Source organism: Brienomyrus brachyistius, chromosome 13, assembly GCF_023856365.1.
Source record: "Brienomyrus brachyistius isolate T26 chromosome 13, BBRACH_0.4, whole genome shotgun sequence".
Classification (NCBI taxonomy): domain Eukaryota; kingdom Metazoa; phylum Chordata; class Actinopteri; order Osteoglossiformes; family Mormyridae; genus Brienomyrus; species Brienomyrus brachyistius.
Genome location: NC_064545.1, coordinates 24,878,398 through 24,893,613, shown reverse-complemented (window position 1 = coordinate 24,893,613; position 15,216 = coordinate 24,878,398). Strand labels below are relative to the sequence as shown.

Here is a 15,216-nt window from a genome sequence, read left to right as displayed (position 1 = left end):
CTTATCACGCCGATAATTTAAGTTTGAACTGCAGATTACTCTAAAATGTAAAATTATTACACACGTTTTGAACTCTGGTAAATGATTTCTTGGTTTGGGTTGGAAATAGTAGATGTGTTGCTTTTGTAGTTGAACAATTGAATCTACTGGTTAGGCCTGACAGTTTTGTTATACCAAAATTCCAACGAAAGTCAAAAAATGTATATGAAAAATAACAGAAGCGACAACTTAGGAAAACATATAAAAATCTTTATTTTGTTTTCTTTTGGGGAAGAGGGATAACTACAACTGTCTGTTACATACTTTTCATTCAAAGGTTCTAAAAACATTGTAAGTTTAGAAAAATACAGAAATACTTCCCTGGAATATGAATGTTTCAGGGACATATCCAACACCTTCCAACGATTTTGGGAGATGCAACTGTTTTACCGGGTGTACTGATGTAAAGTGCTGTTGAGATGACTTGGTTCAATACAGACAACTGAATCAATACAATTTCAAACTGTATATAACAACTATCGAAACATTTGTTTTATATGACAAATATAAAAATAAATGTTTACTTGTATAAAACAGAAGAGGCTCTTTGAATAGTATGAACAAGAAGGAAATGCATCACTGCCCTGTGAAGAACGCATTAAAAATGCGACTCAGAACCTTAAAAACATATCTGGGTTAATACAGGAGTATCTGGTCAGTCACCAAGAGACTGAGAATTTATGAAACCACGACACACAGGAAAGGGCTGCTGTGATCCTCAGGCACCAACAGAAGTACAGCCGGAGTTTTCGCCTGTTCTATGACAACTTTAAAAAGCATTCATACAAATTGCTCTCGCGCACAGAAGGCAAAAACAAAGTCAATGGAACAAGCAACACTTGTGTTGTAAAACCTGGTAGTTAAAGAGAAACTTGAATGGCAAACAATGAGGGAAAACACAGAAGTAACGTTACGCTGATTTTTTTTAAAAGAGGAACGACCCAAAATTACCTGATGCAAGTGGCAGTTAAACTCAACACTGAGTAGAGAGTCACTCCCGAGCCGTACTGAACCCCTGAGCTGTGTCCAAAGGCCTCCCTCATAGCGACAGTGCGTCCAGGCAACCTTATGAAAAGGTTTGTGTGTCAATCAGGAACGTGTATCGCTATGCTGATTCTCAGTTCAATACACATGGGTATGTCTAAGTAACGCGACAAAACAAGGTAAACAGCAAGCAAACAAAAAATACAAATGAAATACACTGATTTACAAGATACTTCCTACAAGGAAAGCAAGCACAGTGATGCTGTCCTGGCGCGTAAACATTTTTACGCAGTTGTGAAAGTTGTTCCGAGACAAAGTCTCCAGAGATGAAAGTTAAGGATGAATGCTGCGCAGAACTTTCGTTAGACCCAGCTGCAGAGGTACTGGCTGGCATGTCAAGGCCCCCCCCCAGTCCTTAAGAAGTAAAAGAATGCACTGCAGCCCCTCCTCTCACATTAAAGCGAGACATCGGACGGGAACCTGAAAAGCAAGAGAACTGAGGGCGCAGGCTGGTCTGTGCATCCAAGCTGAGCATGACAACCTTCCGGAGCTGACATCCCACAAGACTGCTGTACCATATGTTGCAAGCGCACACATCCCTATACACATCCCCCCCCCCGAAAACAGCGTTACTGTGACAAAAGCCTGATGTGCTAAGAATAACAGGAATACAGAAGGTAAGAATATGAAGGACGTGCAGGATTCTGATTACCTTCAACCACATTTAGCACACTGCACAATAGAGTCCTTTTATATGTGTTACAGAAGCCAGTTATTCTTTGGGGGGAAAACAGAAGAGTGAGTAGAGGTGGCTGGAACTCCAGAGCTCCGCTAACAGCCACATCATAAACGGAGAAGAATCAGGAACAGAAATCTGAAGATGCATGTCATTACTACAGGAGCAGTAGAACTGGGTAGCTGTAAAACTGCAGTATGCAAGGTTTATTTTCTGAGGCAGTAAAATGGGAATATATGGCAAAGGCACAAGTGCAAAGTATTTACTGCATGTCTGCACTCTTTCTATTGTATAGACAGGAAAAAAAAATCTGACAGTATTGTAATAGCTTACTGGTTTATGACATCATCCACGTGATGTCAGCATAGCCTGCTTTCAGCCAGTGTGTAAATATGACTGTACTTTCTTTCACTGGAGGAAATGCACTGTACATGCAGTTACAGCCAAAGTGTCTAGAGAAGACATTACCTGAGTTCGAGGGCACCTCGTATCAATCAGCCAGTGTCTCTCTCCGCAAAAACACAGGGCTGCACACTGCCTGTACTTTGCTCCGGTTTGCAGTAAAACCTAGAGGTCTAACCATCCGGGCACCTTAGGGATGGCCAAAAAACATGGGACTGCAGCAAATGCTATATTATATTATTTTATTCCAAAATTCCAGAATTCTCTCAATTTCGACTCCAAATAAGTGGGGAAAAAATGGAGCAAAATATGAGCACTGTAGAGCTCTGATCATTTGTGTGTATACGATGACATGCAGGAGAGTGTAGTAGCAGTATTCTGGACCGTGGTCTATGATATAGGACTAGTCATCGTTGTAGCCGAGAGCCCTTTCACACTCACCTACTACTCAGCCCTGGAGAAAGAGGAATAAGGTCAGTGATTTCCGGGGAAGAAACTCCAATGCTATTAAATTTGGCCTGCAATACAGAACTATGGAAAAGCCAAAGTACGTAAATCTGTTCACAGGTACAGCCTCATTACGGTTCCATTCTGCATACATGACTGCAGAAACAGAGAGATATATAGTGACATTGTTGTTCCATATTTTTTTACAATCGCCACTTCATGCTTTTTGCTCCAGTGCACACAGGATATACCCTCACCCAACCCTATTCAAAATATATATTTATGCATGTATATATAAACTAAATATCTCCTTCCTATTTCTACAGACCATGGTCCTTGTAATGTGGCAGTTTAATAAAACTTTGTGTCTCAAGAAGCTACATGAATAAATGGATATCTGGGGCGGAGCTGTGGTACATACGGTACGGTGTGACATCATTGGTTGGGGGGGAGGGGGGGGGAGAAAAAAATGCTACAGAGACAGGTGACGAGCTGCTGGTGCCGGTCTGCCAGCAGCCGCCAGCTACACTGGCTGCGCTCTGGTGACCCCTCCTGGAGAGACTCAGAATTGCAGCTTGGCTGCTGCCGCCGATGCCGCTGCAGCTCACACAGCTCTGTCAGGTTCGCCTTCTCCATTCCCCTCCGCTTCCTTTAAACTCCAGCAGGCTCTGGCCTCTCGCTTCCTTATGCCAACTCACTCCAATAAGTCTGCGTGTTAAAAGCTCCTTAAAAGTCGCAAATCATGTCCGCCGTCGTTCAACCCAGTTCCTTCCTTAAATATGGTCGTGACTGATTACAAAAGGCATCTTGGTCATGCAGGGGCCTCGCTCTCATATTTACAGCTTGGCAGCTGGAAGTAATTCACTTTGTGTCCCAGGAGTGTCTGTGGGCAGGATCTCGGATACCAGGCCTTCCTGTTTGAGTTGATGGGTCTTAAAGGGAAGAAAAATAATAAACTGCAAAATAACTAAACACAAAAAAATGTCCGTTCATTAGATCAGCTTATAATACAACAGGAATCCAAAAATAGATTAATTCTTCCTTTGTTCCTCAAAAAAAAAAAAAAAGGTCAAAAATATTATCCTCTTTACTTTTGGTTAAATCCTTATTCACAAATGCCCCCCTGGCCGAGTTCGTGATCAGAGGTTCAGAACGGGGACGTCGAAAAGGTCACAGAGACCTTCGCTTTCATCGAGGTTGTAGATGTAATCGTGGTCGCCCGGCGGTGGGGAAAGGCGAAGCAACGGTGAGAAGACTGCAGAGGCGGGGTGGGGGGGTGGGAGAGTGGGAGAGAGCGAGAGAGGAGTCAACCTGTGGACACAACCTCATTAAGGCACCAATAAACACAACATTTTACTTCAGAGACCTGCAATTATGTTTATGTCACACTGCAGATGCAGAGCCAAGGCGACACGATTATACCCTGTAAAACATACATATACCCTGTAAAACATACATATACCCTGTAAAACAGGGCATAATTATGAGACAGTTCTCAAAAGGTTCTTAGGTCTGAGGGAAACTTCCATCCATCCATTCATCCATCTATTTTGAGAAACCTCTTATCCTACTGAGGGTCATGGCAGGTCCAGAGCCAATCCCGGAAACTACAGGCAAAGAACGACCCAGGACGGGGAGCCAACCCATCACAGGGCACACTCACTCACCACTCACTCACACAAGCACACCAATGGGCAGTACCAATTAACTTCAGCATCTATTTGGCCTGGTGGGGTGAAACCAGAGTGTCCGGAGGAAACCCCACGATGACACGGGGAGAACATGCAAACTCCGCACACATGGAACACGGATGGAGACTCGAACCCCAGTCCCACAGGTGTGAGGCAACAGTGCTCACCACTGTGCCACCAACCCTCTTCTAAGGGAAACTTCAATGATCCAATTAAAAGGCACTCGGCAATGCAATTACACTGCCCCCCCCCCCGGCAGATGGATACACACACACACTTACAAATACAAAGGAGTATTTCAATAATAGACTGAAGAATTTAAATTGTAGACAAATTTATGAGATACACACAAATGTAACCACACTGGGGGTGTCACATTTACTTAACCCCTACAGTGAAATAACAATGGACTCATGAGTAAAAATGAGCAGAACCTCACAGGCATGTCTGAGAAGGTATAAGGACAAGTGGACCTCTGCAGGCCTGGGAGAACTAATTTTTCCTGTTTAACTCACACGAGATATTTGCCTGTAATCATACAGTGAAGGAATTAGATCATGAAGGATTTCTACTTAGAGATGATAGACTATTACTCTTTAGTATTCATTTTATTTATCTATGAATGTAATTGAATGAATGCGTATGCACGTCTGTGTGTGTGTGTGTGTGTGTGTGTGTGTGTGTGTGTGTGTGTGTGTGTGTGTGTGTACGTACATATACACATTTATATAACATATTAGATGGCATGTGGTTTGTGCTAATATGTTGTCTGTTAATGTTATTCTAAAGCATAAAAGACAGTGCGGGGGGAAAAGAGGTCAGAACTTCCTGTACAGGCTTTGGACTGTAATGAGCCCAGCGAGAACAAAGTCTGGTTCCTCACCTTCTGAAGCCATGAGCTCCTCCAGAAGATCAGCACTCATTATCTCTGTGGAGAGGGAGAGAGCGGACAAAGTCAGCTGCGGCTGCGAGAGTCAGACACCTGGCCGTCATCCGCTTTAACGGACACCTACCTTTCGTGGGGTCAAACATCTCCGAGAGCTCTTTCGGGAAATCCAGCACTAGGAGAGAGAAGGCAAGTGGAAATATATCTCAGGCACAGCAATAGAGCGTTTGCTAATCCAAGCATGGAGAGAGAGACACCTTCAAGTGGGCAAAGCCTTGGCAAAAACAAGGGCTGCTTGTGCCCCCCTACCGAATACCAAACAGCTGACATGCTACATTTCAAAAAGAAAAAATGGCAGAGAGAGAGAGACAGCAGAAATGAAAGACTGAGAGATCCTGGAGAATCACAGACAGGGTCCCTTAGCCCCGAGCACACCGACGTACCTTCATGCCTTAATACATCTTACGCTGAGAAATCAAACACGTCTCCAAGAGAGTCAGGGGACAAACAGCCACAGAGTAGCTCACCCAGCAATCGACTGTATGCCACAAGTGCATCTGTTCTGCTCTAACAGGTGGCAGTCACATTCCCAGAGAAAAATGACATGATTCAGGAGGACCAAATGTTTCTGAGATAGACCTGTGAATTCAACCAAAAAGCCAACGGCCAATCCCAGCAATGCCCAGTGTTTAAAAATGTTTTAAATAGAATTTGTTTCAAAAGCTATAAATTAATAGGTGAGCATGTTTAATTGCCCCTTCTACTTACTACCCTCACAGAAAACAAGTAAAGTAGCCTTGAATAATCCTAAGTAGATGGGATTCTGCCTTCCTGTGTTGAGTTTCAAATGATGTTAAACCAAACATGCAAGATCTGGTAAGAGACAGACACAGACACACACACAAGCAAATTAAGGGAACAAATACACTCACCAAACCCAGTGTGTCACTCTGACAGGCATTCAAAACCATTTCTTTACATTTAAGCATTTAAATTTAACAAAAAACATGTAAAAAGCAAGTACTAAATTAACTTTACAGAACGCTTACTTAAAATGAACAGTTAAATTAACTTACTTCTGATACAAACTAATTGGGTAAAAAAGAATATATATACTGACATTTCTTCAACTCAGCGCTTGGTATCCAGCATAGTACAGTTATGGCCAAACTAGCAGTGCTGTAACTTCCCATTCATTATTGCAGGGATCCGTTTCTTTCTTTTTTAGCCACACAACCCACTTTCCTGCCCAGGTGTGAGTTCAGCACCCGGCTGCAGATCCCCGTGGGACAAGGCAGGCAGACTGTTGGAGAGACCTCCCAGCAGATGGGGGCGCTGTCTTACCTGCCTCCATCTCCCTCACGCGCACAGAACCTCCGTTGCCCAAACTTACACATGCAGCCAGCCCCCTTATTCTATCAGTTTATTCAATACAGAAAATGAAGAGCCGAATGGGGCATTCCTGCATTTTAATTCAGCGGTCGGCATTCTTGCAATGCGGATGCAAGAGTAGCAGAAGAGTGACTAATTATGCAATTATGCAGGAAGATGTTTCACACATCTGTGTGGCCTAGACGGTAGCGGAATCGTGAACAAGCATCTCGGCGTACACAAATGCACAGTCATCAGCCTCTCTGGGGGGGACGAAACCGATACCGACAGTACACTCATTGCATACCGTGAGCTGTCCTAGATGCAGACCCGGGGAGTCACAATGCACTCTAAGCCAACACACACACACACACACACACACACACACACACACACACACACTTCTTTGCTGCCTACAGTTCAGTATCAGCTCTACAACAGCTCGCTCATAAAACAGATGTGCAGGTTTTACCACAGCCACAGATAACGCCAGACTCACGCTGTACTTTAACCACAGCCCTGTATCTACCCCCCCGTGACTGGTGAAATTTACAGTGCTTCAGTGGTGCAAATCGACAGTTTATATTCAAAATAGCTTCCTAATGTACAGCGAAAGCCGCGGAGATCCCCTACACTCTACAGGCGGAAGGGTAACGGGCTGGACGTATCCAACTGTTCCGTGGGATGAAGCGCGGCAGAGAAACTCACACTCCGACGGGTCAGACTTGATGGGCTCGAAAACCTCCGCGGACGCCGAGATGGACGAACCATTGTCCAGAGAGGCGGATGACTGCAAGGGCTGCGTCTCCAGTGACTGGGTCTGATCCATTACTGTGACTTCAGGAGCTGGATCCAGGGAAGTGCTGTTTCCGGAAGGTTCTGTCACAAGGGAGAGAGAACTGCGCTCACTCTGACTGAAATGAAATGTCTGGTGAGACACTGACACATTCTCATTAATTATGTCTGTTGGTAAAAAATGTGCAACTGCATCCCAACCCAGGCCTGCCGAATTCATACCCGAGACGGGCATGGCGGGGGGGACCGTTGATGCAGGAGAGGCTGTGGTTGGGCTGTGGCTGCTGGGGGGGGTCGTAGCTTGCTGTGTCCCAGGCTGGGTAGCCGGCTTTGGCGTGGCTATAGTCGGAAGACTCTGGAACATCTCCTCAGGAGGCGGGACGGGCAGGACCACAGGAGCTGAGCCTGATGTGTCCTTGTTGACCAGTAAGACCTCGATGGGGCCAGATGTGCTCTTTAAGTGGATCTGGTACTTCTTCTGTCCATTCATCACCTACAGAAGGACAAGAGGCAGCGTTTAGACAGCAAAACAGGGGGGAGAGCATAGGCTATGAGCAAAACACACCACATGGGGGCAGTAGTGAAGGAAATATCTATGTGTGAGTCACATATAATATGGGACATTATTGCTGGAATAATTAAAAGGGTAGGGGGAAAGTGCAATTTAAAACAGTGTTTCACAACCCAGCCCTCAGGGACCCCCAGAAAGTCCACATTATTGCCCCCTCCCACTTACATCCAATAAGGAACGACCACACACCTGCTACAGGTCTGTCCGGAACTGGGAGGGAGCAAAAGTATGGACTTATTGGGGGTCTCTGGGTTCTGAGTTGAAAAGCAGAGATTTTTTTTTTTTTATATAAAAAAAGGCTTCATGGTTGATAAGACCAGGATGTACAAACGCACTTACAGCCTCTGGTATGGGCACCTCCAGCTGTGTTCCTGGGGGTGCACGAATGGCCAAGAGTGTGTCACCTGGGCACACACGCGCAAGACAGAGAGAGAGAGAGAGAGAGAGAGAGATTCAGGTCAAGCACGCTTAGACCATCAGCTGCGCATGAGCACTCAGCCCTGAAGAGGGAGCGTACCTTTAAAACAGCCGCAGATGTCATCGTGGGTAACATATGCCTGCGTGTGTCTGAGTTAAGGGTCAAATGTTGTGCAATTCTGTGGCATCCCATTCCAACAAGGCCGGCCCAAGGTCTACTCCAGCCTGGCATGAAGCAGGGCCAAGAAGAACTGTTCTAGAAGAACCTCTTTATTCAAGCCAGGAGCCCTAGATTTATTGCCTCTCAAACAATCTTCACCTTGCATGCACTTCTTACACGACTCGTCAATCGCATTCCGGGTAGAAGATGAGCTCTGTTCCCCTGCAGCCCTGTGGAGGACGAGGCAGTGAAGGATATCTGCTGTTCTGCGTGTCGTCTGTCACGTTCTTGATGCTCTGCTGCACCCAGACCCTCTGCTGGTCCAGCTCGAGTTCCCGCCGGTCGAGATCCTCCAGCTCCGCCTTCAGGTCGATCAGCTTGTCGGTGATCTCCCGTGTGTTGCAGCCAGGACCCACACCCCTGCATCATGCAGCCCCAAGCAGATTACATGCTGCACACACATTCACGGGGGCAAAACATGATAGTTTCCACTCTACACCAGCTACTTTAATGTATATGGTTGAGATGTCAATAACGCTGTACTACTACTACTACTACTACTACTACTACTACTACTACTACTAACTATTACTAGTAGTAGTAGTTTAATCATCCAACTTAATCATCCGCATGCTTCAGTGAAGCTCTACACGTCGGAGCAGCCCGGGACTCACTTCCACTGAATGCTGTTCTTGGATTTCTTCTCGATGAGACCGATACCTTCCAGCACGTTTGTGATGTCATATATGCGCCTCTTCTGTCTGACAGCCAGAGTGTCTGCAGCCTGAGAGATGCACAGGATCACACACGCATCACGCCTGCTGTTAGCGAACCCAGGCACCATGACGGCCTCAAAATATTCCTAGCGAGACAGGATGGAATTTTTTTTTTTTTTTTATTCAAAGTGCACCATAGTTTTAATTTAGTAGAAACTTGGAAAACGTCAAAATGTCATAAAATACGTCAAAAAACGTCAAAAATACATATATACACACCAGTAGGCTGAGAGAGACCTGCTGAGCAGGCCCCTACTCAGCAAGCACACTCAGGTGACGATAAACTAGATAATCTTATCGGACGCTGTCCTTGCATTTCCACAGCCTAGAGTAACTTCTAGAGGACATTAATGAGCCTGTGTGGCAAAGCCTCGCATTCCTGTATCTGTGTGAGACAGGGAGGCTTGAGGGGTGGGGGCAAAAAAAAAAACAAAAAAAACATGCCAGCTGTCAGCTAAAGCCCCCCCCTCCCTCAGCCCCTACAAGCCCGTTAGCATGAGGCCTGCTGAGGCAACCTGGCAGAAGAGAGCCAGATGGGCTCCAAGAAAATGCCTGCTAAACCGTCCCATGAAGGAGACGTAAGAGTACGGCCGGCATGGCCCACGCGACCCACCCCGGCTGACCCTAAACACAGTGGCAGGGCGGGAAGTCCATGTCTTACCAGCAGAGACAATGAGAAGCCCAGTAGCAGCAGATGGGAAAGTCCCTCCATCAATCTCCGTCACTATCTACTCCAATAACTCAAGTTCAATTCCGTTTGCTGTCGCGGCATGATAAACGTTCATAACAGCAAAGGGTCTCTGTGGCGGCGCCTCCCGTTCCCTCGCTCTCACACACGCGGGTCGCGGCTCCCGCGGAGAGCAGCGTGACGCTTCAATGCTCACTTTGTGTGCGGCTGAGGGAGGTTTTGCACCAACCGCTGCGTATCTTTTTGCGCGGGGAAACGCCGCAAGGCTTACTGACAATCTCTGCGTAACGCCGCTCATAAGAAATGCATCCCCTCAGAAATTCCCCAGGACTCTATAGTCGAGTCTCTCATGAAGAGACTCCCTATATAAGATGACTTGGTATATTTCACACGATTAGTAAAATAGTATCTAAACTGTGCACAAAGCTTTGAGAAAGTTACTTAGAGGTGCACAGGCCTCTCGCCAGTCTCACCAGCTGCCATGGGTTCGTCTCCACAGACAAACACGCAGTGCATATGCCGGGTTCAGATCCATCTCAAAGGGAGAACATCAGGCAGACTCAGACGTGACCTCTGACACGGCCGTCTCAAGACACAGCAACAGACATCAAACGCGTTAGGGAGGGTTTCCCATGAAGGGGCAGCTAGGAGGGGGGGTTAATCATTAGTGACAAGTGGGTCAGGTTTGGTAGTGGAGGCCTTATCATGGCGGGCAGAGCAGAGAGCAGGATGACAGAGCACTGAGCTGCCGAGGTGCAGGGGCGGCACTGCAACAAACGAAATCATCATCACTGCAATAGTCGCGGTCAGGAACGTTACAGACAAGGTCACCTGGGTCAATAAAAAGCGGTAAAAACATTTCACTGGAGCCTAACAGATGGACGCAAGGCTTCCAATTAAAACAATATAGCCCAATAACACCACAGAACTCACTGCAGCACAAAATCAAGCTAAGAACTCAGAGGACACCACAGGCGGTGGGACATGGGGTGCCTGATGGAAAGCTGCAGGACTGGGAATGGGTGGCCAATGCAAGTGCAAAAAGGGGCAGGACTGGCAGGGCAGGGCAGGGCAGTAGGTCTTATCACAGCATAATGTTTAACAAAAGCTTCTGGTTTATTGCCATTTATTCCTGAAGACAGCCCAGTGCTTGGAAAGCGAAATGAAAACCTGGGATTTGACTTTTCTGAGAAGCAAAGCCTTAGCTCATTAGAATGATAACACATTCAAAAATCAAAGGTAAAACAATGGGGGGGGCAACCATGAAGGTGTGAGATAACTGCCAAAACACAGACTTTAAATAAGTTCATTGGCATGGCTAATCCTTCCCAAAACCGAAATCAATGGAAATCCCCATTCAAACAGTCCTGGACAACAACGGTCCGCTAACACGGGTTTTAGTCTTTCAAAGGGCTTAGCGTTGCCACCGTCGACAAATGCATCCTGCAAACGCCCCCCTAGCAGTTACACGGCACTTTAAAAGCATCGCTTATAGTGGTGTAAGCTGGATGGGCTGCGCAGAGGCAAGCGGCCGCAGTCCTGAGGGCATCCCGGGATCAGACCTGTCACAGGCGACCGCGCTGATCGGGACCGTCAACTCGCATAAGTGACTCACTCGCCCATCTGACCTCCGCGAAAATGAGTCAAGCTCATTTGGGATGAAAATGTGGGTCCCAGCGGGGGATACGTGACAAAAATATGAACCAAAACATTCCAACTTTACAAGCAATAACTGGACTACGATCAGCAGTATATACGCGGTACCTACTTGTTCCGAACCGAATCCCAGGCGTATAAGGACATACAGACAGTGAACTTTCAAAGCATCCGGATTCAGAATGTGTTCGCACGTATAAAACTGCTAATATCACACGCTTACTATTTTCAGGTCGAGAACTCCGTCCTTCGCCTCCTGAAGCAAAGTAACGAACTTGGTGGTGAGCAGCCCCAGGCTCTTCTCGTGGCGGCTGGGAGTTTGAGGCTGCAGAGACTCGGCCATGGCTCGCAGGTCGGTACCGGCCAAGTCCACATCCATCAGCACACTGCCCGGTCCGCCTTGCTCGGTCCGTTGTTGTCCCTGCACGCAGTCCTGGCTGCTGACCTTACAGACGCGGTCCCCGCCGCCGGCGTTGAGCCGCCTGGAGCCCCCGGGCTGCCGCGGTCCGGTGCCGGAGTCGGTATGGCTGTCCGGTCGAATAAGGGAGATGGGGCGAGTTCGGTCCGGTCCGGCTACCTGCCTCCTGAATCCTTTCGGCCTGCAGCCACCCGGCAATGAGGTCCTATGGTATGAAGCCGTTAAGGACACAGTGCATGCTGGGATGTATTTGAAACACAGGGACTGTCTGTAAAGTGACGCAGCATAGAGAGATACGAACGATGCATTTTCAAGCGGGCGTTAGTTATGGAAAATGTTTTTCGTTATAACTGAACATAATATTTGTGATCTGACGGACGGAATAACGTCACAATAAAGTGGCCGAGTGTTTGCCGTATTCGTCAACGATGAATGTTCAAAGGATAATGTATGTTGATCTTAACACCTCAACCGCTAACAAATTAAGATCTAAAAAATATTTATACCACGTTTAAAAAAAATCGAAGCTGCTTGCATCACAGAACAGACGAATACTTTTCAGCTTTAGCGTAGGAAAAACTAAAATAATATACTGTCGCCGTGACCATAACCAGGATAAGCCTTCGGAAGATGGATGATAATAAAATATATAAGAAAATTTAGCCGTTGTCAGAAGTTTCAATGTGTAACAATAATTCTGTTTCGAAATGTCAAAAATGTATCAATCTATTCATTATCAAACCACTTAACTCGGTCGGGTTAAAATACGATAAAGCGTTAAAAGTGTTAAAATTATAACACTGACGTTTAGATATTATTCCCTAGTATTGTTCTTAATTTATGAAATTAGAGAATTGGCGTTTAATAAATTATGAAATTCTCTAGATAGCCAAATGGATAACTTGTTAGCCTGCCTGTCAGAAAAAAATATACATAATTACAGCTCATCAACTTAAGGGACCGTACACTGTCAAGCAGAGACCACGTTAAGCGCATAACTAGTACACGCCACACAGGGGCTCCGCGCTGCTGCTCTTTAAGTAAAACGGCCTCCGTCCTTCCGTCCTCCTCCCATTCGCTGGGAGCTGTACCCGTCGCTTCGCAACCAATGAATTGCCAGCTCATCTAAGGGATTCTCGTACAATTCCAATGAAAGGAGAGAACGTTAAAAGCGAAATCTGTACACGGTACACGCGTCATTTTAGGACGTTCCCGTTTCGGAAGTTAAAATACTTAGGAAATTGCACAAATGTCTTCAAACAAAGTTAGTTATAACTAAATCAGATGTAAGAGCGATACCACTGAACACGTTTGTCTCCAATACAGGCCTATTCCTTCCTGACTGATAAAACTGAATGTCTTTAGACCAGTTTTTAATGATCTCTATAAATAAAATTTTAATTACCAAGTTGTTTCTTTTCAAAATTTCATAAAACGAACATAATCGGTTTAATCTTTTGAACGATTAAAAAAGAATATTTACTTTTCCGACGATTAAAGCGCAGTCAATGACGTTTGTCCTTTTGATCGCAGCGGCTTTATAGTGACGAGCGCTGGCAGAGAGGCAGACTCAGTGAAGCAGATGTTTATGAAGTTCAGCTGAATGGGTCACAGACTGTTGGCCACTAAACCACTTAGTGACCTTTATGTGGTTTGGAATTACAGCACTGTAGCACTGTCTGAATGGTAGGAAATAGAATACCAGATGATGGAGCTGAGCTTTTCAGTGCTGCTGTTGTACTCCACTCACGTTTTCTGAGGTGATAAGTAGTACTTGGCCTTTTGTTGTCTGGGCTGCTCGACTATCTGTTGTCAAGTCAAAGTTCACACACAGCATGAGTCTGCTGGGGGGGGTAGGACACTTTGCATGCTTAGGTAATCTTCTAGATGCTTTTTCAACCTACTTGGTGATCGAAAAACAGAAGACTTCCTGTACATTTTTTGCGACAGTTAAACTTCAGATGCAGTCCATTACACAAGGCAGTTGTTTTACTTGTTATTCTGATAAATCTGGTGTTGCATGAACAAAACAGAAGAGCACAGGTCTCTGTTTCCTGTTTGCAGTCTGCTGGCTCAAAGTAAAATGAAGCATTATTTGATTGAAGCAATATGTTATGATCTTTAACAGAAGTTTCACATTCTTCTCAGACGACAATATTTGCTGCAAAGGCTGCAATCTTGATCTCAAGGCTTAGCAATAAGGAGCTGCATCCCTCTGCCTATAGTGTTTTGTAAATACCAGCACTGTATAAAACAAATTAAAAAACTGGTAATAGCACGAGAGGTCTGGGAACCAGTGATACTCAGTAAGCAGGGAGTTGGGTCCATTCTGGAACGCATTTATCAATTCCAGTCCAAATCAGCAAATGGAACTGGAGTTAGGATTGGAAAAAAATATGGCGAACAGAATTGGAATTGAATTTGAATTTTATAGGGAAATTTTAATTCCAACTCCAGTTTTATTTCCTGATTTGAATTGGAATTGATAAATGCATCGCAGAATGGCCCCGACCTTGCTTAGTAGCCTCGATTTCCTTCAACCAAGATTGTCCTCTTATCAGCTCCAGAACACCCCGATCCCCCTCTGCAAGGTACAGATTGATTCTGTGATTGTCATTGACGTGAGCAATGCCTTTATGAAATATCATTTTATTATTAAGCAAAAGTTTGAGATCCAAGGTATAAGATTGCCGTTAAGTAAGCCTAAATTAAATATCTCAAAATGTGACATAACTCATAGAATTGCATTTAATTGTAATATACCTCATGCATAAGAAAGAGGCAACAGGCCAGTTTTTTTATAGGAGAAAGCATGACTAGGTCTACATTAGAAATATTTACAAAAAAATGCATTGGCCATTATTAAAGATGAGGTGAGGGGCAGTACAGGCTCACCCTGGAGGGGATGGCAGCCCAAAGCCACATACACACACACTGCAGGCAGCTCAGAGACACCAATTAGCCTGCCTGCTTGTCTTCGCACCCGTGCCTTGTGCCCTCTGTGGTCTGGGATAAACTCCAGGTCTCACAGCAACACTGTCCAGGATAAGCAGTTGGAAGATGGACAATAATAATTGTAATAATACCGATCTATGTAAAAATTACAAGACTGAGTTAGATTATATTTAACAAGAAAGGTGTATATTGATTTGAGATGTTAGTTAAATGCAGCGATTTTG

The 15,216-nt window shown here is 45.4% G+C and overlaps 1 protein-coding gene across 4 annotated transcripts; it reads right to left on the bottom strand.

The window, feature by feature from the left end:
- Window positions 1-228: 228 nt before the first annotated feature.
- On the bottom strand, window positions 229-13,808 carry e2f4 (E2F transcription factor 4). 4 transcript variants are annotated; one of them, XM_048972972.1, is made up of 11 exons: window positions 13,788-13,808; window positions 11,843-12,242; window positions 9,174-9,283; window positions 8,758-8,919; window positions 8,440-8,483; window positions 8,262-8,326; window positions 7,574-7,844; window positions 7,265-7,435; window positions 5,313-5,360; window positions 5,183-5,227; window positions 229-3,863 (listed from the first exon to the last, which is right to left on the bottom strand). In XM_048972972.1, exons 2-11 carry the CDS (start codon window positions 11,996-11,998, stop codon window positions 3,748-3,750), a joined length of 1,188 nt encoding a protein of 395 aa, XP_048828929.1. In that variant the 5' UTR covers window positions 11,999-12,242; window positions 13,788-13,808; the 3' UTR covers window positions 229-3,747. The 4 variants fall into 4 exon arrangements, with proteins under 4 accessions (XP_048828929.1, XP_048828926.1, XP_048828927.1 ...); XM_048972969.1 differs by lacking the exon at window positions 13,788-13,808 and adding an exon at window positions 13,521-13,659; XM_048972970.1 differs by lacking the exon at window positions 13,788-13,808 and adding an exon at window positions 13,443-13,465.
- Window positions 13,809-15,216: the final 1,408 nt, after the last annotated feature.

What these genes read in the sequence shown, in the direction of transcription:
- e2f4 (XM_048972972.1), bottom strand. Translation starts at nt 11,998, where the DNA reads ATGGATGTGGACTTGGCCGGTACCGACCTGCGAGCCATGGCCGAGTCT. An exon ending in CATCTGCGGCTGTTTTAAAG is followed by an intron (nt 8,327 to 8,439) that starts GTACGCTCCCTC and finishes GTGTGTGCCCAG; the next exon opens with GTGACACACTCTTGGCCATT. An exon ending in CCCCGCCATGCCCGTCTCGG is followed by an intron (nt 7,436 to 7,573) that starts GTATGAATTCGG and finishes CCCTTGTGACAG; the next exon opens with AACCTTCCGGAAACAGCACT.